This window comes from Schistocerca nitens, chromosome 9, assembly GCF_023898315.1.
Source record: "Schistocerca nitens isolate TAMUIC-IGC-003100 chromosome 9, iqSchNite1.1, whole genome shotgun sequence".
NCBI classification, from domain to species: Eukaryota; Metazoa; Arthropoda; class Insecta; order Orthoptera; family Acrididae; genus Schistocerca; species Schistocerca nitens.
Window position 1 is genome coordinate 330,540,111 of NC_064622.1, and position 27,674 is coordinate 330,567,784.

Below are 27,674 nucleotides of genomic sequence, written 5' to 3' on the forward strand. Positions count from 1 at the left end.
TGTGCGAGAACAATTCTTCATTATTCTCTTTGACTTGAAAAGTTATTTGGATGCGTCCTCATCCAGGGCACGGCTTGTCTTAACGTTGTCTCATAATACAGGGTTGGATAAATTATTTTTACAACTTAAGACTTTAAAAATTTTCAGATATTAACTAATGGTTTTCAGCATAAGATAACTCAAAGTTTTTTCACCTTCCAGGTAAATATGACCCAAAACTGATAAAAAGTGGACGCCACAGGAGAAAGCACAGTGTACGGCCTCATTCACACAGCCGATGTGCGATACCGAAGTGCAACAAAACTTTCGAACACGCTATGGAAGGCAACCACCGTGCCGACCAACTATTCGGGCTTGACATGCGTCATTTACGGGAACAGGTAGTCCTCTGCATAAAAGGGGGCGGGTCAGATGCCAAAGTGGAAAAGGTACTACAGGCGTCTACAAAGAGTCCGACAAAATTTCTGTAAAATATCTGGGAGTATGCGTGCGGAACGATTTGAAGTGGAATGATCATATAAAATTAATTGTTGGTAAGGCGGGTACCAGGTTGAGATTCATTGGGAGAGTCCTTAGAAATTTTAGTCCATCAACAAAGGAGGTGGCTTACAAAACACTCGTTCGACCTATACTTGAGTACTGCTCATCAGTGTGGGATCCGTACCACATCGGGTTGACGGAGGAGATAGAGAAGATCCAAAGTAGAGCGGCGCGTTTCGTCACAAGGTTATTTGGTAAGCGTGATAGCGTTACGGGGATGTTTACAAACTCAAGTGGCAGACTCTGCAAGAGAGGCGCTCTGCATCGCGGGGTAGCTTGCTGTCCAGGTTTCGAGAGGGTGCGTTTCTGGATGAGATATCTAATATATTGCATCCCCCTACTTATACCTCCCGAGGAGATCACGAATGTAAAATTAGAGAGATTCGAGCGCGCACCGAGGCTTTCCGGCAGTCGTTCTTCCCGCGAACCATACGCGACTGGAACAGGAAAGGGAGGTAATGACAGTGGCACGTAAAGTGCCCTCCGCCACACACCATTGGGTGGCTTGCGGAGTATAAATGTAGATGTAGACAAAATCGATGCATACTTCGGCCAGACAATTGGAAATGAGACGAACAACAGTGCACAATGACTTGCAAAGAGGTTACGGCTACATCCCTACAAGATGGAGCTCCTTCAGGCATTAAATCCTTCGGACAAATCTCAGCTCAGACCGTTCGCAGTGGATATGCTAGGGAAGATTGACGCAGATAATGACTTTTTGGAAAAGGTTTGTTTCTCCGATGAGTCAACGTTTCTTGTATCCGGCAAACTGAATCGCCATAACGTTCTTTTACGGGGTTCACAGCATCCTCACGTTACACGTGAAACAAAGGAACAGTCCCAAATTCAACGTTTGTTGTGGACTGATGCACAATTGAGTTATTGGTTCATTCTGTCTCATCGAGTCTGACGTTAACGGTGGTGTTTACTGGGAAAAGTTACGGGAGTTTCCTGAGCCCCAACTGGAATATCTGCAATCTGAGCCGGCAGGAGTGGCCGAGCGGTTCTAGGCGCTACAGTCAGGAACCGCGCGACCGCTACGGTCGCAGGTTCGAATCCTGCCTCGGGCATGGATATGTGTGATGTCCTTAGGTTAGTTAGATTTAAGTAGTTCTCAGTTCTATGGGACTGATGACCTTAGAAGAAGCTAAGTCCCATAGTGCTCAGAGCCATTTGAACAATTTTTTTTGCAATCTGATGTCATATTACAGCAGGATGGGACGCCACTCCACTGGTCCCTAAACGTTCACCAATTCCTAGATGAAAAGTTTCAGGATAAGTGAACTGGATGAGATGGTCCAGTTCGATGGTCACAACGATCCCCACAACACTAGAGTCCTTCCTGCAGGATTTCGTAAACGATCTGGTGTCCCGAAACAAGTTTAAAGGCCTACAGGATTTGAAGGCAAGCATTTTCAATGCAAATCTTCAGGTTTTCGCGGCGCAAAGACTGCTCCATTAAGTTTCGGGAATGCAGCCGCATGAATTCTGCTTCTTCTTCTAATATTTCGGCTGTATACCTTTCAGCCATCTTCAGAGGGAGCCGTACGACTGACGCTCCAGCGCTCGCTCCATCCTTTTAAACTCGCGGACCGCGCCAGTGCGCATGCGGCCACAGATAAACAAGGCGCCACTGATGTTGATCGGCGGCAAAGACGTAACTTACGCATGAGTTACGTCTGTGGCTGCGCATTCGATCCATGCTGGGAGGTCGATGTATTACTGGGAGCTGAACTGTAGCGACGTCTTTGTAAGTTCAATATTGAAAGTGCCGGATTCCATGATTTATCTAATGTGAAACCGCTGTCTCTATTAATTAAATTCTTCGTCAAGCGGATTTCAGTGGCCTCTTTTACTACGGAGTCCCAGAAAGATGAAACAGAAGTCAGAATTTCGACATTTTCATATACCATAAAGTGACCAGAGTCAATAGAATGCTCTGCAACAGCCGATTTACTGGGTTGTAAGAGCCGAGTGTACCTGCGATGTTCCGTACACCTCTCTTGGACTGTACGATTCGTTTGTCCGATATATGAAAGGCCACATTCACATGGTATCTTGTAAACTCCAGGCTTGCGGAGTAATAAGTCATCTTTAACAGAACCCAGGAGTTAAGCCGTCTTCGCCGGTGGACGAAAAACCACTTTTACTTTATGTTTAGTGAGGATCAAAAAATGGCTCTGAGCACTATGGGACTTAACTTCTATGGTCATCAGTCCCCTAGAACTTAGAACTACTTAAACCTAACTAACCTAAGGACATCACACAACACCCAGCCATCACGAGGCAGAGAAAATCCCTGACCCCGCCGGGAATCGAACCCGGGAACCCGGGCGCGGGAAGCGAGAACGCTACCGCACGACCACGAGATGCGGGCTAGTGAGGATCCGTCCTATTTTGGATGAAAGGCTTCCCACATACGGCAGGACAGCCATGGATTTAAATGTTTCCTCGTCATCTTCTGCATTCCTTACGGACACCTTAGGTTTTATTTGTAGTGCCTTACGTATCTGTTGTGGAGAATACCCGTTGTCCTCAAAAACTCTCTTCAGATGTAAAAGTTCGTCTTTTAAACTACTTTCATCAGATATGACGTGTGCTCGGTGTACCAAAGTTCTTAGAACACTACTCGTCTGCGAAGGATGGTGACAGCTATTTGCATGTAAATATAAGTCCGTATGGGTCGGTTTCCGATATACTGCATGACCCAGAGTGCCATCTTCTTTGCGCCGAACCAAGACATCCAAAAATGGAAGACATCCCTCCTTTTCCACTTCCATTGTAAACTGAATTTGTCCATGGATGGAATTCAGATGGTTTAAGAAGTCCTGCAATTTGTCCTCGCCATGGGGCCACACTACAAAGGTGTCGTCAACGTACCTCCAAAAAACTGTAGGCTTCAAACTAGCAGACTCCAGGGCCTTCTCCTCGAAGTCCTCCATAAATAAATTGGCCACCAAGAGTGACAAAGGACTACCCATGGCAACACCGTCTGTTCAAAAAAGTCGTTATTAAATAAAAAGCCTACAGAGCTTGGACGGCGTGTACAGGTACAACTGTCCATGCAGCTTCAACACGATACCACAGTTCATCAAGAGTAGTGACTGGCGTATTGTGACGAGCCAGTTGCTCGGCCACCATTGACCAGACGTTTTCAATTGGTGAGAGATAGAATGTGCTGACCAGGGCAGCAGTCGAACATTTTCAGTATCCAGAAAGGCCCATACATGACCTGCAACATGCGGTCGTGCATTATCCTGCTGAAATGTAGGGTTTCGCAGGGATCGAATGAACGTCCACTGTTCAAAGTGCCGTCAATGCGAATAAGAGCTGACCGAGACTTGTAACCAATGGCAGCCGATACCATCACGCCGGGTGATATGCCAGTATGGCGATGACGAATACACGCTGCCAATGTGCGTTCACCGCGATGTCGCCAAACACGGATGCGACCATCATGAAGCTGTAAACTGAACCTGGATTCATCCGAAAAAATGACGTTTTGCCATTCGTGCACCCAGATTCGTCGCTGAGTACACCATCGCAGGCGCTCCTGTCTGTGATGCAGCGTCAAGGGTAACCGCAGCCACGGTCTCCGAGCTGTTAGTCCATGCTCCTGCAAACGTCGTCGAACTGTTCGTGCAGATGGTTGTTGTCTTGCAAACGTCCCCATCTGATGACTTAGGGATCGAGACGTGGCTACACGATCCGTTACAGCCACGCGGATAAGATGACTGCTAGTGATAGGAGGCCGTTGGGATCCAGCACGGCGTTCCGTATTACCCTCCTGAATCCACCGATTCCATATTCAGCTAACAGTCATTGGATCTCGTCCAACGCGAGAAGCAATGTCACGGTACGATAAACCGCAATCGCGATAGGCTACAACCCGACCTTTATCAAAGTCGGAAACGTGATGGTACGCATTTTTGCTCCTTACACGAGGCATCACAACAACGTTTCACCAGGCAACGCCGGTCAACTGCTGTTTGTATATGAGAAATCGGTTGGAAACTTTTTGTGGCGAATGTGGAGTCAGTGGGCAGATCGCAGGGCGTGGCCACGCCGCTGACAACGGACCGCCAGCTGTGTCTTCTGTCAATACGGCCCTGTAGCCCAAAGATGCGGCAGGTGACGGATTTGCCCAGAATCAAACTCAGGTCCGTTGACCAGAGTACAGCAGCGGACAGCTGGCGGGTCTCGACGACACGGAGCCGGTGGACGTCGGTTCGTTGTCCTGGGGTGGCAGTGGCAGTTGCGTCGTATTTCCGGCAACATCCGGCGCAGCACCGTCCAACTTTATCACAGGATGATAACAAGCACATATACAGATGGCGGTTGTGTTTCGTATACAAGTTATAAAAGGGCAGTGCGTTGGCGAAGCTGTCGTTTGTATTCAGGTGATTCATGTGAAAAGGTTTCCGACGTGATTATGGCCGTACGAGGGGAATTAACAGGCTTCGAACACAGAATGATAGTTGGAAATCGTTAGGGAACTCAATATTCCGAGAGCCGTAGTGTCAAGAGTATGACGAGAATACTACGTTTCAGACATTACCTCTCACCAAGACAACGCAGTGACGAGCGCCTTCACTTACATCTACATCTGGATTTATACTCCGCAAGCCACCCAACGGTGTGTGGCGGAGGGCACTTTACGTGCCACTGTCATTGCCTCCCTTTCCTGTTCCAGTCGCGTATGGTTCGCGGGAAGAACGACTGCCGGAAAGCCTCGGTGCGCGCTCGAATCTCTCTTACATTCGTGATCTCCTCGGGAGGTATAAGTAGGGGAAAGCAATATATTCGATACCTCATCAAGAAACGCACCCTCTCGAAATCTGGACAGCAAGCTACACCGCGATGCAGAGCGCCTCTCTTGCAGAGTCTGTCACTTGAGTTTACTAAACATCTCCGTAACGCTATCACGCTTACCAGATAACCCTGTGACCAAACGCGCCGCTCTTCTTTGGATCTTCTTTATCTCCTCTGTCGACCCGATCTGGTACGGATCCCACACTGATGAGCAATACTCAAGTATAGGTCGAACGAGTGTTTTGTAAGCCACCTCCTTTGTTGATGGACTACATTTTCTAAGGACTCTCCCAATGAATCCCAACCTGGCACCCGCCTTACCAATAATAAATTTTATATCATCATTTCACTTCAAATCGTTCCGTACGCATATTCCCAGATATTTTACAGAAGCAACTGCTACCAGTGTTTGTTCCGCTATCATATAATCATACAATAAACGATACTTCTTTCTATGTATTCGGAATATATTACATTTGTCTATGTTAAGGGTCAGTTGGCATTCCCTGTACCAAGTGCCTATCCGCTGCAGATCTTTCTGCATTTCGCTGCAATTTTCTAATGTTGCAACTTCTCTGTATACTACAGCATCATCCGCGAAAAGCCGCATGGAGCTTCCGACACTATCTACTAGGTCATTTATATATATTGCTTAACCCACTTCAAAAAGTGCCTGAAGCGCCCGAGATCTAATTTGTGGGAATAATACTTCGGAGAGTGACTGGTCGCAGTTATCAGCACTTATATCTTCCTGAGGGATATCGTGTCAAATTCTGTCCGAGTGGTATGTTAGTCATCAACATCCGAACACTGTTGGAACGCCCTGACTAATAGTCCACACGTACTCAATTGGGAAGAGATCCAGCGACCTTTCTGGCCAAAGTAGTGTTTGACAACACGAGGACGAGCAGCAGAAACTCTCGCAGGAGGCGGAAGGGCATTATCTCGCTGAAATGTAAGTCCAGCGTGTCTTGCTATGAAGGGCAACAAAACAAGACGTATAATATCGTCCATGCACTATTGTGTTGTAAAGGTGCCGTGAACGACAATCAAATGTGGTATTTCTATGAAAAGAAATGGTACCCCAAACCATCCTTGCTGGTTGTCGATCCGTATTGTGGTTTACATACAGGTTCGTATTACATTTCTTATGATGTGTGCCCCACCACACCCAGAAGTTTGTCGCAACATTTCTGGGACACCTGTATAAAGGAGTATCGGCACTGTATGTAAGGCCACTGCAATAAGGTGTCACTAAACGAGAGGGGTTTGATAAGTCTGGTACATTTCCATGAAAGAATGGAACGTTTTAGTGGTGCCCTCATGGCTGGTAAACTAGATTGTTTCAAGGATTGTATAAAGAATTTGAGCAATGTACAGCGTACGTTCATTGTTGACAGCTTTCTGAATCGAGCACTGTATCGACTTCGATTGAAAATTAGGAAAACCGAGTTTGTGCTGTTACTAAACATTTTAATTTGAAATATTTGACTGCCACTCAAATCAAAACAGAATTAGATGGAATTGACGCGGGTTGTGCAGCATCATTGAGGATCATTTTATTTAGGATTAATGATTTTAAACGTGGTCGGACAAGTTCTGAAGTCGAAGCGGTCTCCGGTCGTCCACTTGAGGTCAGTACACAGGAGATCACTGACAAAATTCATGATATGATAAGCAAGATCACTGCATAAACATTCGTGATATCGCTGAGACTGCAGGAATATCAGATGAGCGAGTGGGTAATATCCTGCACGAGGAGTTAGCTATGGAGATGCTGTGTGATGTGCGTGCCGCGATTGCTTAGTCGGCCAAAAGCGCATCCGGCGAACAAGAAAATGATTCAAATGGCTCTGAGCACTATGGGACTTAACATCTGAGGTCATCAGTCCCCTAGAACTTAGAACTAATTAAACCTAACTAACCTAAGGACATCACACACTTCCACGTCCGAGGCAGGATTCGAACCTGCGACCGTAGCAGCAGCGCGGTTCCGGACTGAAGCGCTTAGAACCGCTCCGCTACAGCGGCCGCCGCCGGCGAACATTTCAACACAATGTCCGGCAATGTTTAATCACAGTCCGCAAAACTTCCTGCGCCGATTTGTGATTTCTGATGAAAACTGGATCCATCATTACATAACAGAGTCCAAACGGACGTCAAAACAATGGACACAGGCTGATGAAAGTGTACCGAAGAAAGCAAATAACATTTTGTCAGCAGGCAAGATTATGGCCACCATTTTCATTGTTTCCCAAGGAATAATCATCACAGATTACTTAGTAAAAGGCAGAACCATAACTAGAACCTATAATGCTGCATTGTTTGATCGTTTGAAACTTGCGTTGACTGAGAAAAGACCAAGATTGGCACGCAAAAAGTGCTCATTCACCAGAATAACGCACCAACCCACACATCAGCGATAACAATTGCGAAATTGCGTGAAATGGGCTCTGAATTGATTCCTCTTCCATGTTGTCCCCCAGACTTAGCCCCAGGTGACTTCTTTCCGATCCCTGGCTTGAAACGTTGGCTTGCTGCGAAGAAATTTTCATCAAGTGAGGAAGTGGTGGTTGCAGTCAACGAGTATTTTGTCGAGATCTATTTTTCTGATGGAATGAAAATGTTGGAGGATCGCTGCAGAAAGTGTATATCCCTGGAATAAGACTACGTGGGGAAGTAAGATACTTGTTTACGAAATAAAAACTTCTCTTGTTTTTTAAACTGTCTTATCAAACCACCTCGTATGTAGGACCACAGGACAGTACACTATGGTGACTAAAGTCATGGAATATCTCCTAATATCGTTTCGGACCACCTCCTGACGGGCGTAGTGCAACAACTCGACGTGACATGTATTCAACAAGTCATTCGAAGTCCCTCGCAGAAATATTGAGGCTTTCTGACTCTCTAGCTGTCCATTCCGAAAGTGTTGCCGGCGTAGAATTTTATGTCCGGAATGACCTCTCGGTTGTGTTCCATAAATCTACGATGGGGTTCATGTCGGGTGATCTGAGTGGCCAACTCATTCGCTCGAACTATTCGGTATGTTCTTCAAACCAAACGCGAACAACTGTGGCCCGGTGACATAGCGCAATAGTTCATTGTCATACATAAAAATTCTCTCGTTCTTTGGGAACATAAAGTCCATGAATGGCTAAAAATGATCTCTGAGTAGCCGAACATAATCACGTCCAGTCAGTGACTGGTTCATTTAATGTAAACACAACCCACACAATTATGGAGCCACCACCAACTTGCGCAGTCCATTGTGGACCTGGTCCATGGCTTTGTGGGGTCTGTGTCACACTCGAACCCTGCCATCAGATCTCGACGACTGAAATCGGGACTCTCACGGCCAGGGTACGGTTTTCCAATTGTCTGGGGCCCAAGCAATATGATCACGAGCCTAGGAGAGGTGTTGGAAGTGATGTCGTACTGTTAGCGTCGGTCGTATGCTGCCATAGCCCGTTAACGCCAAATTTCGCCGTGCTTTCCTACACTGACATCAGCCATTGCTTCACTCACTGTTGATTGTCTTTTAGCACTGACAACTCTACGCAAACCCCTCTGCTCTCGTTAGTTAAGGCCGTCGGCCACTGCCTTGTCCATGGTGTGAGGTTGTAATATTTATGGCTTATTCAGCCATCATATTAGGCTCCAGGAAGCTATTCCCAGGGCAGTGGAGATGCAAGAAGCATAGAGATGACGCAGTGTGGGACGTGGTACGGGTGACAGATGTTAGATTCGGTACCATTCCCGTGAGAAAGACCGCCTGCATGATGCTGCTGCTCTGTGATTGGCTGCTGTGTTCGGCGGTAGGGCGCCAAAACGTTAAACTTTAGTTGCTAATATTAATTAAACCTGTCATCCAAATTACTTCATTTTTAAAATAAACATCTCTCAACAGCCAGCTATCAATCAGTCATTTCAAAATTATGAAAATCGAAGCATTACTAAAACAAAAGACTGACGATATTACTGCCGATGCACTTCGGTGGCGTTCGGGTCACGCCTTGCTGGCTTGGCGCGCGGAGTGTCTCGGGCAGTCCGGCTCTCCAGTTCTCACCGTTCCAGTGGACAGACATGTTGTCTGTTATAGCAATATTTCTTTCATGCAATTTTATTTACTACAGTTCCGACCGTCGCTAGGTACAGACATGTTGTCTGTAATAGTAGTATTTGATTCATGTAATTTTATTCTCCAATTCTGACGGCTCCAGTAGACAGACATGTTGTCTGTGGCAGGATGTATTTCATGTTATTTTAGCCAGATATAATGACTATGGAAAGATATGTTCAATACGTTGTGATCAAGAATAGTTTCTCGTGTCTATATCAATAAAAACGCGAGTGGCATCCCAAATGAGTTATAGTTTATTCGTAGCAGCAGTTCCTTGCGAAGTTAATTTCAGCCTCAAGAAAAAGAATCCACGACCTGCGTGCTGTTTTCTGCGCTGGGGACATCATCATCATGAAGACAGCAGGTTACTGAAGTGTACAAGAACTTATGTATTCCACATAGGGCAGTGGAAACAACTAGGCACCTCACGTGTACTGCATGCACAATACAAATGTGCAGGGGAGGTAAAGAAGGATGAAAGTATTAACACTATCTCACTTTCATTCCTTCTTTCTTGCCGTAAGGTGATGCCTAAAATTTCGAATTCTCGGTACATTCTTAATACTGTGGATCTCGGAATACTGAATTACCGAGCGATGTGACGCAGTGGTTAGCACACTGGACTCACATTCGGGAGGACGACGGTTCCACCCCGCGTCCGGCAATAGTGATTTAGGTTTTCCGAGATTTCGATAAATCGCTTCAGGCAAATGCCGTGATGGTTCCTTTGAAAAGGCAAGGCCGACTTCCTTCCCCATCCTTCCGTAATCCAGTGGGACGGATGACCTGGCTGTTTGGTCCCCTCCCCAAAACCAAAAAACCAACATTGAATTCCGGAATGATTTTCGAAACGGAATGTCTCATGCGTCTAGCTCCAGCTACCATTCCGCTCTCAAAAGGGAACCTCCCCATCGCACCCCCCATCAGATTTAGTTATAAATTGGCACAGTGTATAGGCCTTGAAAAACTGAACACAGATTAATCGAGAAAACAGGAAGAAGTTGTGTGAGACTATGAAAAAGATAAGCAAAATATACGAGGCCTGTTCAGAAAGTAAGCTCCGATTGATTGCCAAATTGAAACCACAGTGAACATCAGAAATGTTTTACTTGTAACAATTAGCTACACCTTTCAGCTACTTCTCTACGTAGTCGCCGTTCTGACTTAGACTTTTGTCATAGCGTTGTACCAACTTTTCAATAGCCTCATCATAGAAGGCAGCCGCCAGTGCTTTCCGCCAATTCTCCACGCTGGCCTACACCTCGTTGTCTGTGTCAAAATGTTGTCTTCAAAGACAGCGGTTCATGTGACCAGAGATGAAACTCAGGGGGAGACAATTGCGGACTGTATTGTGGGTAATCTCACATTTCCATTTGAAAACGATGCAGGAGCATCTTCATTGCCCCTGCAGAATGCGGCTGAGAATTGTCTTGAAGAAGAAACAGCACGACAGTTATGTAATGTTAGCTGCATAGCTTCAGGCGAAATTTCTCACCAGGCCCTCGTACTTGGCGGCAGACACTATTTTCTAGACATCTTTACCCACTCACTGCGAGCTCAGAAATGAGAAGAGCGACGTGATGCTAACTGGGGTTATACTAGAGACACTACCCAACACATCTGTGCAAAGCTTTATCGGATTTTCATAGTCGTTTCCATTTCGCGACCGATCGGAGCTTACTTTCTGAACGCCCCTCGTAAAAACTGAGTAGTCCATGCGCAAGACAGGCAACATCAAGGACTGTGTGAACTCAGGAGCGCCGTGGTCCCGTGGTAAGCGTGAGCAGCTGCGGAACGAGAGGTCCTTGGTTCAAGTCTTCCCTCGAGTGAAAAAGTTTAATTTTTTATATTCAGACAATTATTATCTGTCCGTCCGTCCGTCCGATGCGAGGTAACTGCGCCGTAGTATGGGGACACTACACCTAAACACTTCTTTGGGAGTGATTATCACATCCACACGAAAACCTAAATCGGGCACGGTAGAAGAATCTTTTTACCCATTCGCCAAGTGTACAAGTTAGGTGGGTCGACAACATATTCCTGTCGTGTGACGCACATGCCGTCACCAGTGTCGTACAGAATATATCAGACGTGTTTTCCTGTGGAGGAATCAGTTGACCTATGACCTTGCGATCAAATGTTTTCGGTTCCCATTGGACAGGCACGTCCTTTCGTCTACTAATCGCACGGTTTTGCGGTGCGGTCGCAAAACACAGACATTAAACTTACTACAGTGAACAGAGACGTCATTGAACGAACGGACAGATAATAAATTTTCGAAAATAAAGGAAGTATACTTTTCAGTCAAGGTAAGACTTTAACCAAGGATCTCTCGTTCCGCAACTGCTCACGCTAACCATGGGACCACGGCGCTGCTGAGCTCACGCTGCCCTTGATGTTGCCTATCTTGCGCATGGATTACTCAGTTTGCATATTTTGCTTATTTTTTTTCATAGTTGCACAAAACTTCTTCCTGTTTTCTCGATTGATCTGTGTTCAGTTTTTCAAGGCCTATCCACTGTGCAAACTTATAACTAAATCAGAGGGGGGTGCGATGGGGAGGTTCCCTTGTCAGAGTCTTAAATCCCGTCGTGCGGCCATAATGACGATTACCTGAGCACAAGTGAAGACACCGCCAATGCACTGTCCATTCATACCTTGTGAACGCGATACCACCGCCATCTATGTATGTGCATATCGCTATCCCATAATTTTTTTTCATCTCAGTGTATTTTCGCCATTGTGTGAAAAAGCTGCGGGATCACTGGACCAAGTGCATATTTCTCAGAGGTAGCCATGCAGGGAAGTAAGTTGACTTGTTTAGGAAACAAGCATTTTTTCTTGCTTTTTACCAGACTTGCAGGACCACATCTACATCTACATGATTACTCTTCAATCCTCATTTAAGGGCTTGGCAGAGGGTTCATCGAACCACAATCATACTATCTCTCTACCATTCCACTCCCGAACAGCGCGCGGGAAAAACCACCACCTAAACCTTTCTGTTCGAGCTGTGATTTCTCTTATTTTATTTTGATGATCATTCCTACCTATGTAGGTTGGGCTCAACAAAATATTTTCGCATCCGGAAGAGGAAGTTGGTGACTGAAATTTCGTAAATAGATCTCGCCGCGACGAAAAACGTCTTTGCTTTAATGACTTCCATCCCAACTCGCGTATCATATCTGCCACACTCTCTCCCCTATTACGTGATAATACAAAACGAGCTGCCCTTTTTTGCACCCTTTCGATGTCCTCCGTCAATACCACCTGGTAAGGATCCCACACCGCGTAGCAATTTTCTAACAGAGGACGAACGAGTGTAGTGTAAGCTGTCTCTTTAGTGGACTTGTTGCATCTTCTAAGTGTCCTGCCAATGAAACGCAACCTTTGGCTCGTCTTCCCCACAATATTATCTATGTGGTCTTTCCAACTGAAGTTATTCGTAATTTTAACACCCAGGTACTTAGTTGAATTGACAGCCTTTAGAATTGTACTATTTATCGAGTAATCGAATTCCAACGGATTTCTTTTGGAACTCATGGTGATCACCTCACACTTTTCGTTATTTAGCGTCAACTGCCACCTGCCACACCATACAGCATTTTTTTCTAAATCGCTTTGCAACTGATACTGGTCTTCGGATGACCTTACTAGACGGTAAATTACAGCATCATCTGCGAACGACCTAAGAGAACTGCTCAGATTGTCACCCAGGTCATTTATATAGAAGCAGGAGAGTTCCCAGGACGCTTCCCTGGGGAACACCTGATATCACTTCAGTTTTGCCATCTATTACTACGAACTGCGATCTTCCTGACAGGAAATCACGAATCCAGTCGCACAACTGAGACGATACCCCATAGGCCCGCAGCTTGATTAGAAGTCGCTTGTGAGGAACGGTGTCAAAAGCTTTCCGGAAATCTAGAAATACGGAATCAACTTGAGATCCGCTGTCTATAGCGGCCATTACTTCGTGCGAATAAAGAGCTAGGTGCGTGGTCAAGAACGATGTTTTCTGAAACCATGCTGATTACGTGTCAATAGATCGTTCCCTTCGAGGTGACTCGAAATGTTTGAATACAGTATATGCTCCAAAACCCTACTGCAAACCGACGTCAATGATATAGGTCTGTAGTTCGATGGATTACTCCTACTACCCTTCTTAAACACTGGTGCGACCTGCGCAATTTTCCAATCTGTAGGTACAGATCTATCGGTGATCGAGCGGTTGTATATGATTACTAAGTAGGGAGCTATTGTATCAGCGTAATCTGAATGGAACCTAATCGGTATACAATCTGGACCTGAAGACTTGCCCGTATCAAGCGATCTGAGTTGCTTCGCAACCCGTAAGGTATCTACTTCTAAGAAACTCATGCTAGCAGCTGTTCGTGTTTCAAATTCTGGAATATTCCATTCGTCTTCCGTGGTGAAGGAATTTCGGAAAACTGCGTTCAATAACTCCGCTTTAGCGGCACAGTCGTCGGTAACAGTACCATCGACACTGCACAGCGAAGGTATTGACTGCGTCTTGCCGCTTGTGTACTTTACATACGACCAGAATTTCTGCGGATTTTCTACCAAATTTCGAGACAATGTTTCGTTGTGGAATCTATTAAAGGCATCTCGCATTGAAGTCCGTGCCGAATTTCGCGCGTCTGTAAATTTTATCCAATCTTCGGGATTTCGCGTTCTTCTGAACTTCACATGCTGTTTCCGTTGCCTTTGCAACAGCGTTCGGACCTGTTTTGTGTACCATGGAGGATCAGTTCCATCTCTTACCAACGTATGAGCTATGAGTCTCTCAATTGCTGTTGCTACTAAATTTTTGAATTTGAGCCACATTACAAGTATTACAGGTACCATTGGGTACTGCCCCATATTGCTAGAAAACGGAACACAGTCTGTTTCCCCAGTGCAGCGCTTCTGTTACTCACCCGAGAGCCTTGGTGGAGATGAGGGGCGTGCGTAGGCTGAGGAAGCCGTTGACGCGGCGCTCCTTGGCCGGGGTGCCGCTACCGCCGCCACCCCCGCCGCCCTCGCCGCCGCCGTCGTTGTCGGCCTCCCTCTTGCGCTTCCGGCGGCGCCACCAGTAGCAGGCGGCGAGAGAACCTCCCACCAGCAGCAACGCCAGCACGGTGCACACCACCGCCGTCACCACCACGTCGCGCCTCTCCATCACCACCTGCAACGGCAGACGCGTCACGTCCAATGAGATCTGATTCCCGTGTAGGACATACAATGCAGGTTGATATACGTCGGTCATCATAGTATTTACATTTATGAGCCCCAACCTCGACGCCAAATATACTGCTGGTCATTAGAATTTCGACAACGATAACAAAATTGACAGATGTGAAAATTACCGAACTATCAGTTTAATAAGTCACAGCTGCAAAATACTAACGCGAATTCTTTACAGTCGAATGGAAAAACTGGTAGAAGCCGACCTCGGTGAAGATCAGTTTGGATTCCGTAGAAATGTTGGAGCACGTGAGGCAATACTGACCCTAGTACTTATCTTAGAAGAAAGATTAAGGAAAGGCAAACCTATGTTTCTAGCATTTGTAGACTTAGAGAAAGCTTTTGACAATGTTGACTGGAATACTCTCCTTCAAATTCTGAAGGTGGAAGGAGTAAAATACAGGGAGCGAAAGGCTATTTACAATTTGTACAGAAACCAGATGGCAGTTATAAGAGTCGAGGGGCATGAAAGGGAAGCAGTGGTTGGGAAGGGAGTGAGACAGGGTTGTAGCCTCTCCCCGATGCTATTCAATCTGTATATTGAGCAAGCAGTAAAGGAAATGAAGGAAAAGTTTGGAGTAGGTATTAAAATCCATGGAGAAGAAATAAAAACTTTGAGGTTCGCCGATGACATGGTAATTCTGTCAGAGACAGCAAAGGACTTGGGAAGAGCAGTTGAACGGAGTGTACAGTGTCTTGAAAGGAGGGTATAAGATGAACATCAACAAAAGCAAAACGAGGATAATGGAATGTAGTCGAATTAAGTCGGGTGATGCTGAGGGAATTAGATTAGGAAATGAGACACTTAAAGTAGTAAAGGCGTTTTGCTATTTGGGGAGCAAAATAACTGATGAGGGTCGAAGTAGAGAGGATATAAAATGTAGACTGGCAATGGCAAGGAAAGCGTTTCTGAAGGAGAGAAATTTGTTAACATCGAGTATAGATTTAAGTGTCAGGAAGTCGTTTCTGAAAGTATTTGTATGAAGTGTAGCCATGTACGGAAGTGAAACATGGACGATAAATAGTTTAGACAAGAAGAGAATAGAAGCTTTCGAAATGTGGTGCTACAGAAGAATGCTGAAGATTAGATGGGTAGATCACATAACTAATCAGGAGGTATTGAATAGAATTGGGGAGAAGAGGAGTTTGTGGTACAACTTGACTAGAAGAAGGGATCGGTTGGTAGGACATGTTCTGAGGCATCGAGGGATCACCAATTTAGTACTGGTGGGCAGCGTGGAGGGTAAAAATCGTAGAGGGAGACCAAGAGATGAAAACACTAAGCAGATTCAGAAGGATGTAGGCTGCAGTAGGTACTGGGAGATGAAGAGGCTTGCACAGGATAGAGTAGCATGGAGAGCTGCATCAAACCAGTCTCTGTACTGAAGACCACAACAAGAACAACAACAACAAAATTTAAGTGATTGTGCGTATACAGCGGGAGCAGCCAGAATCTCGGAACGCTGGCGGCCCTTCGTCATGGGGGCCGCTCTCTCTCGTCACGCGAGGACAACACGGAAAGTGCCATAACCCGATTTCCCAGGAACTTCGCTAATTGGAAGAGTAGTCAAAATAGCGAACACATGTCTCGACTTATCCTTAGACACCCGACCGTTTCTGAAAACAGAGAAAGTCAAAGTTTTCGAGGTATTGTATTGTATGTTAACGGGGGCCAAGAAACGACGGAGAGGCGTCGTCCCCGCCGCAGCCGCAGTGGTCCGGAACCCCACCACGACTACCGCAATCCACTTCACCCCACCGCCGCCCCCACCGAACCACTCTTTCAGGGTTATTGTCCGGTTCGCCCCCCTTCACCCCCCCTCCCCTTCAGGGAACGTCTCACACCGTTACACCAGTGGTAGAGTAATGGTGGTGTACGCGTACGTGGAGAACTTGTTTGCGCAGCAATCGCCGACATGGTGTAGCTGAGGCGGAATAAGGGGAACCAGCCCACATTCGCCGAGGTCGATGGGAAACCGCCTAAAAACAATCCACAGACTGGCCGGCTCACCGGACCTGGACACAAGTCCGCCTGGCGGATTCGTGCCGGGGACCAGGTGCTCCTACCCCAATCTGGAAAGCCGTGTGCTAGACCGCAATGCTATCCGGGTGCGCATTTTCCAGGTAGTTTATGTGCCTTTTTACCGCACGATATCTCAGACGAAATCTTGGCACAGTGGTTAGCGTCGCGGCTTTTTTATTTAGCGTCCCATGTTCGAAACACGATTATTACTTTTATTTTTTTTTCATTTGTACACCCATGTCTGTAGAAGATTACTACACTGTTTTCCATTCTGTACTGGTACAACGTTGTCCTTCTTCGTCGACAAACTGTATGTCAGATAAAACAATAAAAACATGAGAAAAGTGTTTTAAATGGTTTTCGTTGAAAGTCCTGTAGCGTATCTTGATTCGTAATGAGCTGCAGTTATCGGAAAAGCGATCCGCCATGCATGGTTCGCCGCGAAATTGTTGCCAGCGCTCGAAATCTTCACCAATGTTAATGACGTTTCTTTTCTGGGTGAGTTTCACATGAAGAAATGTCACTGTGATAAACGTGTCTCCGCACGATGCTCGTGGTGATCAGAATATCTGGGTTTCGAACGTTTCTAAGATCAGAATCATCCAAGTGATTTAACCAAATCTTCCTGAATAACAAACTTTTGAATAAAATGTAAGAATTAGTATAAGAATATGACACTGTAGTATCAGAATATGAGAATTTGAAAGGATTGCAGCCTCTCAAAGTACCATACACACATATATTATACAATAAATGTGTGACACTTATTCTGAAATAGACCTGTAGTTTTACAATTAATATAATGCCATTGTATCTTCAATATTTGTAAGATACGGTCTTGGAGTAATCTACGGCCATGGATAAATAAAGGAAAACAATAAAAATAAAACAAAATAAAAAAAAACAGTTATAGGTTTTCGAACACAGGACACAAAATTAAAGAGCCACGACGCTAACCACTGAGCTATCATTCGTCTAAGAAGATGGTCCAGTAAAAGCCACAGAAAGTGCCTTGAAAACTTTCATCATAGTTTCTCTCAGTAACGGTTGGGTATCTACTTATCTACTTATAAGCCGCGACAGGCGTTCAATTATTTTGACTCCTCTTCCACTGAGCGAAGTTCCTTGGAAATCGGGTGATGGCACTTGCTGTGTTTCCTCCACCATCCCACTATACCAGGGGTGGTCAAGATTTTGGCTTATGGGCCATGCTGGGGCAGAGTACCATAGTGCTCACCATCACTTCACCTTTTCCCCCCTTCCATGCAATACTGTCTCCCTTGCACTCAAGGTGCCACGTAATCGTGACATATTTGGTTTTATAATCCAAAAGAAGGTCTTTGATACGAATATGTCAACTGAAATATCGTAGCACTTCTGCAACCTCATCATGGAAACTTAGAAATTCTGCCTAACAAGATTTGTCATTAAAATTGGAATTACGTTGCAGTTACATTCTGCGCATGTGCAGGGACCCGACTCTTTCTGCTGCAGCGGCAAACGGTCTCGGAAACAGATGTAAGATCTTAACAGTCTTCAAAATCTTTATAGAACTATCCATGTAATTCTTTAAAGGCAATATAAATTCTTAAAACTTCGCATTTTTCTTTAACACCACTGAACTTAGGGAACTTATACAGGCTTCCAGGTAGATGCTATTTTCCTTGACTTCCGGAAGGCGTTCGATACAGTTCCGCACTGTCGCCTGATGAACAAAGTGAGAGCCTACGGAATATCAGACCAGCTGTGTGGCTGGATTGAAGAGTTTTTAGCAAACAGAACACAGCATGTTGTTATCAATGGAGAGACGTGTACAGACGTTAAAGTAACCTCTGGCGTGCCACAAGGAAGTGTTATGGGACCATTGCTTTTCACAATATATATATAAATGACCTAGTAGATAGTGTCGGAAGTTCCATGCGGCTTTCCGCGGACGATGCTGTAGTATACAGAGAAGTTGCAGCATTAGAAAATTGAAGCGAAATGCAGGAAGATCTGCAGCGGATAGGCACTTGGTGCAGTGAGTGGCAACTGACCCTTAACATAGACAAATGTAACGTATTCCGAATACATAGAAAGAAGGATCCTTTATTGTCTGATTATATGATAGCGGAACAAACACTGGTAGCAGTTACTTCTGTAAAACATCTGGGAGTATGCGTGCGGAACAATTTGAGGTGGAATGATCATATAAAATTAATTGTTGGTAAGGCGGGTGCCAGGTTGAGATTCATTGGGAGAGTCCTTAGAAAATGTAGTCCATCAACAAAGGAGGTGGCTTACAAAACACTCGTTCGACCTGTACTTGAGTATTGCTCATCAGTGTGGGATCCGTACCAAGTCGGGTTGACAGAGGAGATAGAGAAGATCCAAAGAAGAGCGGCGCGTTTCGTCACAGGGTTATTTGTTAAGCCTGATAGCGTTACGATGTTTAGCAAACTCAAGTGGCAGACTCTGCATCGCGGTGTAGCTTGCTGTCCAGGTTTCGAGAGGGTGCGTTTCTGGATGAGGTATCGAACATATTGCTTCGCCCTACTTATACCTCCCGAGGAGATCACGAATGTAAAATTAGAGAGATTCGAGCGCGCACGGAGGCTTTCCGGCAGTCGTTCTTCCCGCGAACCATACGCGACTGGAACAGGAAAGGGAGGTAATGACAGTGGTACGTGAAGTGCCCTCCGCCACACACCGTTGGGTGGCTTGCGGAGTATAAATGTAGATGTAGATGTACTGTCTTTTCCAGAATGTGTCCCATCTACAACATGATTTTTTTTTTAGAAAATACCTCCCCATTAAAACAGAAAGAAGTTACCTTCCGATGTCTTAATGCAGGCAGTTTGCAGTCAAGTACACTTAAAACGTGAAGTCTTCTGTCCATTTCAGATGTTCTAATTTTCGTTCTGCACTCCTTTTCACAAATTCAACAATAGTGACTTTTAAGTCGAAAAATCGTTCCAGGCATGCCCCTTGACTTGACCAACGTACTTCGCGTTAATATGTGAAGTCTTTATACTTTTTTTCAGGTGTACTGAAGACTGTTGCAACTGACAACGAAATAATCAGTGCAACTTCAGAAATATTACTATTCGCACCACTTATGTTTTCAAGTACTCCAGGCCTGCAAATTTAGCAGAAAGTGCTTTTCGATGTACAGAACAATAAATCCTGTCTGTTGATCATTTTGATTGTTCGTTGTTTGACTTGCATGGCACTGTAATGTCGTTTCATTGGAAATATGCAGTTCCTGCCGCTTACGCAAATTCAGAATTCTCATCCCTCTCTTCAGTCATTCACATTCATTTTAAAATATTGCGACGACAGATTGCTGGAGTGCCTCTTTTTAAACAAAATCCACTGGAAGCATGAACGTCTTCACATGACGAAGAAATAGCGATTGTTAACAGAGCTGTAGCACGATTCTGTCGAAGTCAGATAGCTGTGCCGATCGAAAAATGCCGCTCCCCAATGCTAAATGAAATATCGCTCTGCACCGAATACTTCCGAGGAGGACCGAGCAAAGCCGAGCGACACGCCCGCTGCCCACACAGGCCGCATGCGTGAAGTCTGACACGCCGTGGCCGACCTTGCACTCTACTGTCTGAGCGGGAACGCTGGGCGCAACCCCAAACGTGCCGCTTAGATGACGCAAGAGTCACAAAGGAACACAGACCGGCTTGCATGCGGCTTGGGTTCATATTATGCCGTATTAGGAAATTCGAAAAACTTAAGCTATGTATCATGAAGAGCGGTATTATATGTTACTGGCTGTTGTTACAAGGGCGTATACCTACAAAGATAAAAAATTAAAATAAAGTTGAGTTTGAAACTGAACTATGTCAATAATAATGTGTGAGCCACATAGTTCCGTGCAAAATTCTTCCAACATTTCAGCTGAGATAGAGAAAAGATGCAAAAACAAATAGTCTCTATAGCACGCTGTTACGGATGGGATAAATTATCAAATTACATGTAAAAGAGGAAAAAATTTGTTACCTAGCACTGCTCTATTGACAGTGCATCAGATAGAACTCTCAACAAAATGTGTCAGAAAAAAAAAGTTTTCATCACTATTTAATTGCCTTTGATTCGCTGAAGATGTAATAAAATTGATGATCTGGTACTAAGCCTTGGCACACAGACAGGCGCAAGCAGTTCTTCAGAATGTCCTCACACAGGTCTCCACATAATCGTGACTTCTTTACTTTCTTTACCGAAAAACACTTTTACACACAAGAATTGATCCAGACATGTATATCGCTTTTGCAGCCTTATTATGGGGACGTGGAAACACTTGCCGACGGAAACCTTTTTATAGCTACTAGACACTTTTAACGTAATAGAATTTGTCTTTTAATCGGAAATTGCTCCGCAGATCGATCAATCAATTTGAAAATGAACAGGGACGCTTTTAAATGATATGACAAATGGTCTTGAAAACGAAATTAGTCAGAAACCGATGCGAGGTTGTCAGTTTCCGGAAAACGATTTGAAAACTCTTTCTGTATTTCTTCCAGCACCGAAATGAATTGTTCGAAATTCGAATTTTATTTAACATCAGAGAGCTTAGGAACATGAGCGGTGATCTTTTTCAGAATCGTCTCTCTCACATTGTGATTTTCATTTCAAATGTAGCCACCATTCACGTCAAATCATATTTTAATTCCTCCTCACTTTGCAACATCTTATTGACGGTGTTCAAGTGAGCAGTCGAGTCAAGTAAAAATTCAAGGTCTGCAGTCCATTCTGCACCTTCTAATGTTGATTCCTACTTTCCGTTTCCTTCATAAATTTAACAATAGCAGGTCTTAAATCGAAAAATTATTTCAAGCGTGGCCCTTGACTTAATTGCTGTACGTCTCAGTAGTAAGTCACGTATCCATACTGTTCCCGTCAGGACCCCAGATTCTACTTCTCTTGATTTATTTTTGTGAGGAGCCCTGACAGATGGAGTATACCGTTGTCACTCGACCACACTAGACGATATGTGCCGACAAATCATCACAGAATGCTTCACAATGTCATCCACTTATCCACTGCTCTACCCACTGAAAGTGAAGAAAACGTACAGGAGCTGTTGAATAAAATGAGCAGTATATTGAGCACAGAATTTGGATTGAGCACAAACCGAACAATGACGAAAGTAATGAGGAGTAGCAGAAATGACATCAGCGATAAACATCAAAGTTACTGAACATGAAGCAGATGAAGTGAAGGAATTCTGTTACTTTGGAAGCAAACTACCGTACCACGGACGAATAAAAAAGGAAATAAAAAGCAGACTAGTAAAGGCGAACAGGGCATTCATGGTCAAAAGAATTCTAACAATTGCCTTAATGAGAGGAAGTAATTTCTGAGAATGTACGCTTGGAGCGCAGCTGTGTATCGTGTGAATCATGGAATCTTGGGAAACTCTAAAAGAAGAGAATCGAAGCGTTTGGCGTGTGAGATTACAGGAAAATGTCGAAAGTTAAGTGGACTTATGAAGTATTAGGAGGCTCTGCAGAAACGATCACGAAAGGAATATAATGAGAACATCGACAAGAAGTCTGGAGAGGATGATAGGATATGCGTTATGACATCATCAGGGAATAAAGTCCATGGTACTTGTGGGAACTTTAAACAGTAAAAACTGTAGAGGAACTCAAATTGAAATGTATCCCTAATAATTGGGAACTTTCGGTACAAGTGCTGCTCTGAAATGAGGAGATTAGCCTGGCCGCACCAGGACAGCCAGAAGACTGATGACAAAAAAATAGTTCCACTGTATAACTGTCTTTCAAACGGCTATTGCAAATTTGCCTTGCAGTCGACGGGAAGCTGTCCGAGCTCATGCCTCAGATGAAGAGTAAAGCTGCGTTTTGCTAAGAAAATTATTAATTCAGTAGGTGATGAGTATGCAGATCAGTAGGAGAAAAATGTTTAATTTATTGACTTACGTTATCCAATTAATTAAAGTTTTGAGAAGGATCTGTAGTCAAAGTTAGCCAATAACATTTGTTTTAGCCGCAAGAGGCTTTCTGGCGCCCCCAGGTGAAGACGGGTCAGATAATCTATCCGTGAATTCAGAAATAAATACACTGGTGCTTTTTTCCTAGAAGAGGACTTTTTCCATTCTAGAGAATGCAAGGGCAAGTACTGTACTTAGTCAGTCTTAAGTCTTGCGTCAACCAAGATATTGAAGAAAAATGTCCGCAGCTCGTGGTCGTGCGGTAGGGTTCTCGCTTCCCGCGCCCGGGTTCGATTCCCGGCGGGGTCAGGGATTTTCTCTGCCTCGTGATGACTGGGTGTTGTGTGATGTCCTTAGGTTAGTTAGGTTTAAGCAGTTCTAAGTTCTAGGGGACTGATGACCACAGATGTTAAGTCCCATAGTTCTCAGAGCCATTTGAACCATTTTTTTAAAAGAAAGATGTAACGGCTTCCTAAACTCTTGAAAAGATGATTTCAGTGATACAGGGCTTGTCAATATTGGCTATGAAACTTTAGGAAATATATCCTAGGCAAGTGCTTAAACTTTAAGGCAATGTTGCCGGTAAAGGCTAATGCTAAGTAAATACAGTAGAGCGTCGATTATCCGAAGTAATGGGGAGACATGGGTGTTCGGAAAACTGGTTTGTTCGGATATCGAACTGTACATGTTTATTTGCCAAAAAGGAATACTGTACAGTAAATTTATTCATAAAAACAGGCACCTCTTTTAGTATTACAAAGTAACATACAAAGGCAACTTCAGTAGGAATATATAGTATGTGGCCTCATAGAAAGGACAACACGTTTACGTTTAAGCATTTTGTATCAAGTTCACTTCTTCACGCAGCAGCACACAAGTGGTCGTAACAGAGAACAGAAGGTGACTGTTTGCACCGTGAGAAGCTCTTCTTGGGGGCGCGCAATCCTTCAAACTGCGCGGAGAGGCACGCTTCAACTCTAAGCTGGCGCAGCTGTTGCTGTGAACAGCTTTGATACTGCCGCTGCTTCTACTGCCAGTGCCAAGCCGACAGAAGTGTGCTGATCGTCGAAACACAGCGACTGGCGGCTTGGCCGGTCAGCAGCGCCTTTTGAAGGCCCAAGTTCCGCCAGCGGTGGCCCAGTGCGGCGACTACTGTGGGAAACTTGGTTTGGGAGTGAGGGGGATGATGGACTTTAGGGTGGGAGAGTAACAGGTGCGAGGCGAGTACACAGTTCGGTTAAGCGGTCGTTCGGTTGACCGACGTTCGGGTAATCGACGCTCTACTGTAGCCACCTAGTGGGACCCTGCTATGCTGCCAGATGCAACAAAAAGAAAGACCAACGCCACTAACGTAAAACACGTTCCATGAATCTCGAATAATATGTATCTCCTTTTCTGAAATTTACTTCATTACAGTTGAGATCATTTTCGACCCGCCTGCATACTTCCTAACTAGCCACCTAGAGGAGGTAGTAATGATCAAAAACAGAAGAAAAGTTGAAGTTCTCGTAACTAAGCAGCATGTTGAGCAATAATAATGATGAAACTTCCTGGCAGATTAAAACTGTGTGCCCGACCGAGACTCGAACTCGGGACCTTTGCCCGAGTTCGAGTCTCGGTCGGGCACACAGTTTCAATCTGCCAGGAAGTTTCATATCAGCGCACACTCCGCTGCAGAGTGAAAATCTCATTCTGGAATAATAATTATGTAGGCTAAAAGAATAAATAAAAAAATTATTCTAGTTCTGGGGTTTGAATCCAGGTCTCGTGTTTACTAGCGGATGCGCTGTTCGTTAAGCTGCTCTGGCACTCCAGGTACCAGAGCTTCATGGACTACCGAAGTATGTCTCCCGCCCTGAGGTGAGAGTTCGAATTTCATCGGGTCTCAACGTATATAGCTGATATTGCTAAGTCATATTGGGTCTCATCTTCGTCTACAAAACTGGTGTAGGCCGAAACAATGAATTAAAATTTGGAGCTGGAATTTGTACTGGGGCAGGAGATGTACAAGTGGAGTCCTTGCAGCTATACTAGCCGGAGTTCTAGCGTCGCGTAAATGCTAGTACATCTGCGTAGTAAGTGGGAGATCCGGTTTTGAATCCTGGCATTAGCACAAATTTACTTCATTGTTTCGGCCTGCACCATTATCGACTGCTCAACATGTTGTAATTTCGAGAACCTTCCTTCTAGCCGGCCGTGGTGGTCTCGCGGTTCTAGGCGCGCAGTCCGGAACCGTGCGACTGCTACGGTCGCAGGTTCGAATCCTGCCTCGGGCATGGATGTTTGTGATGTCCTTAGGTTAGTTAGGTTTAACTAGTTCTAAGTTCTAGGGGACTAATGACCTCAGCAGTTGAGTCCCATAGTGCTCAGAGCCAAGTTGAGTCCCATAGTGCTCAGAGCCATTTGAACCATTCCTTCTACTTTTGACTAGTACTACCTACTTTAAGTGACTAGTTTCGAAGTATACTGGGCCGTCTGGAAACTATTATCTGTTAGATATGGGCCATTTTATTTATGTGTAGTATTCTGAGTGCGCATAGTATATTACCATAATTATCGCAATACACATTCGTGGTCATATACACTCCTGGAAATTGAAATAAGAACACCGTGAATTCATTGTCCCAGGAAGGGGAAACTTTATTGACACATTCCTGGGGTCAGATACATCACATGATCACACTGACAGAACCACAGGCACATAGACACAGGCAACAGAGCATGCACAATGTCGGCACTAGTACAATGTATATCCACCTTTCGCAGCAATGCAGGCTGCTATTCTCCCATGGAGACGATCGTAGAGATGCTGGATGTAGTCCTGTGGAACGGCTTGCCATGCCATTTCCACCTGGCGCCTCAGTTGGACCAGCGTTCGTGCTGGACGTGCAGACCGCGTGAGACGACGCTTCATCCAGTCCCAAACATGCTCAATGGGGGACAGATCCGGAGATCTTGCTGGCCAGGGTAGTTGACTTACACCTTCTAGAGCACGTTGGGTGGCACGGGATACATGCGGACGTGCATTGTCCTGTTGGAACAGCAAGTTCCCTTGCCGGTCTAGGAATGGTAGAACGATGGGTTCGATGACGGTTTGGATGTACCGTGCACTATTCAGTGTCCCCTCGACGATCACCAGTGGTGTACGGCCAGTGTAGGAGATCGCTCCCCACACCATGATGCCGGGTGTTGGCCCTGTGTGCCTCGGTCGTATGCAGTCCTGATTGTGGCGCTCACCTGCACGGCGCCAAACACGCATACGACCATCATTGGCACCAAGGCAGAAGCGACTCTCATCGCTGAAGACGACACGTCTCCATTCGTCCCTCCATTCACGCCTGTCGCGACACCACTGGAGGCGGGCTGCACGATGTTGGGGCGTGAGCGGAAGACGGCCTAACGGTGTGCGGGACCGTAGCCCAGCTTCATGAAGACGGTTGCGAATGGTCCTCGCCGATACCCCAGGAGCAACAGTGTCCCTAATTTGCTGGGAAGTGGCGGTGCGGTCCCCTACGGCACTGCGTAGGATCCTACGGTCTTGGGGTGCATCCGTGCGTCGCTGCGGTCCGGTCCCAGGTCGACGGGCACGTGCACCTTCCGCCGACCACTGGCGACGACATCGATGTACTGTGGAGACCTCACGCCCCACGTGTTGAGCAATTCGGCGGTACGTCCACCCGGCCTCCCGCATGCCCACTATACGCCCTCGCTCAAAGTCCGTCAACTGCACATACGGTTCACGTCCACGCTGTCGCGGCATGCTACCAGTGTTAAAGACTGCGATGGAGCTCCGTATGCCACGGCAAACTGGCTGACACTGACGGCGGCGGTGCACAAATGCTGCGCAGCTAGCGCCATTCGACGGCCAACACCGCGGTTCCTGGTGTGTCCGCTGTGCCGTGCGTGTGATCATTGCTTGTACAGCCCTCTCGCAGTGTCCGGAGCAAGTATGGTGGGTCTGACACACCGGTGTCAATGTGTTCTTTTTTCCATTTCCAGGAGTGTACAAATCCTTCAGCAATCAGGTACGTGAGACATCGGAGTCGCCTCAGTATCAATGTATGGTGAAGAGTTATCAGCGGCAGACTCAGAGTCATACACTTTAAGAGATCAATAAGCGGTGTGTATCACCTTTCTCAGCGCTGTAAATTACCAGCAATATTGGAGAAAGGTTTTCAGGCTATTCTGGCGAGGCGTGTCATCTTGGAAAATTGGGTTTTCTACCGGTAATCTGTGTCGTACTTTGAAAGGTGGCTACACTGAGCCACAGCGCCAGAGATTGCGCCAAAGAGTATTATTCAGCCGCTTCCACTGGCAGTTCTTGTCGAGAAGTCGTCGTGGAGTGTGCTTGTTGAGATGTAGCAGTGGTGAGTCGTTGTTGAGAGGTTCCCATGGAAAGTGCTTGTTCAGATGTTGTCATATTGTTTTGATGGGTTAGACACCAGATGTTGTTGGATTAGGTATGCTGTAATGTGCTTTTCGTCAATATATATGAAGGTAAAAAATTCCTTTCTTTTTATTATTTCAATGTCTTAAACAATAATGCCTCTTGGTCACAGGTTCAGTCAACAAAGCATCTGGCTCGTGTTCTTGTATTAGACTGTATTTCTGGTTTCTATGTGCAATTATAGTATTTCTGTTTTTTTTAATTACTTCAGTATAAATGGTGTTTAAAATATCTGGTCTTATTGAGGAAGAACCGTGCCAGATGTGTACGTTGAATCACACTTCCACACACAGAACAGCGACACTTGTGCCTTGTTGTTTCGTAGGTTTCATAGTTGCTGGGGACTTAATTAATTAATTGTGTTAACGGAAGTTTTCTTTCTTTCTTTCTTTGTTGTTACTCTATGCAGTCAGATTGCGTACTATACCAGACAGGGCCAACCGGTTACGAGACTGCGTAACCGAACAGACAGCTACTAAATCAGAAAATTTAAAAGTATTTGCATTCATTAGATAATTAAGCCCCCATGCAC

The 27,674-nt window shown here is 45.4% G+C and overlaps 1 protein-coding gene across 1 annotated transcript in view; it reads right to left on the reverse strand.

Moving 5' to 3' along the window:
- Positions 1-27,674, reverse strand: part of LOC126203808 (synaptotagmin-7-like) — a 548,274-nt gene that overhangs the window by 214,469 nt on the left and 306,131 nt on the right. Inside the window, exon 2 of the mRNA XM_049938174.1 lies at positions 14,419-14,666. Coding sequence (XP_049794131.1) covers positions 14,419-14,666 — 248 coding nt within the window. The remainder of the gene's footprint in view (positions 1-14,418; positions 14,667-27,674) is intronic.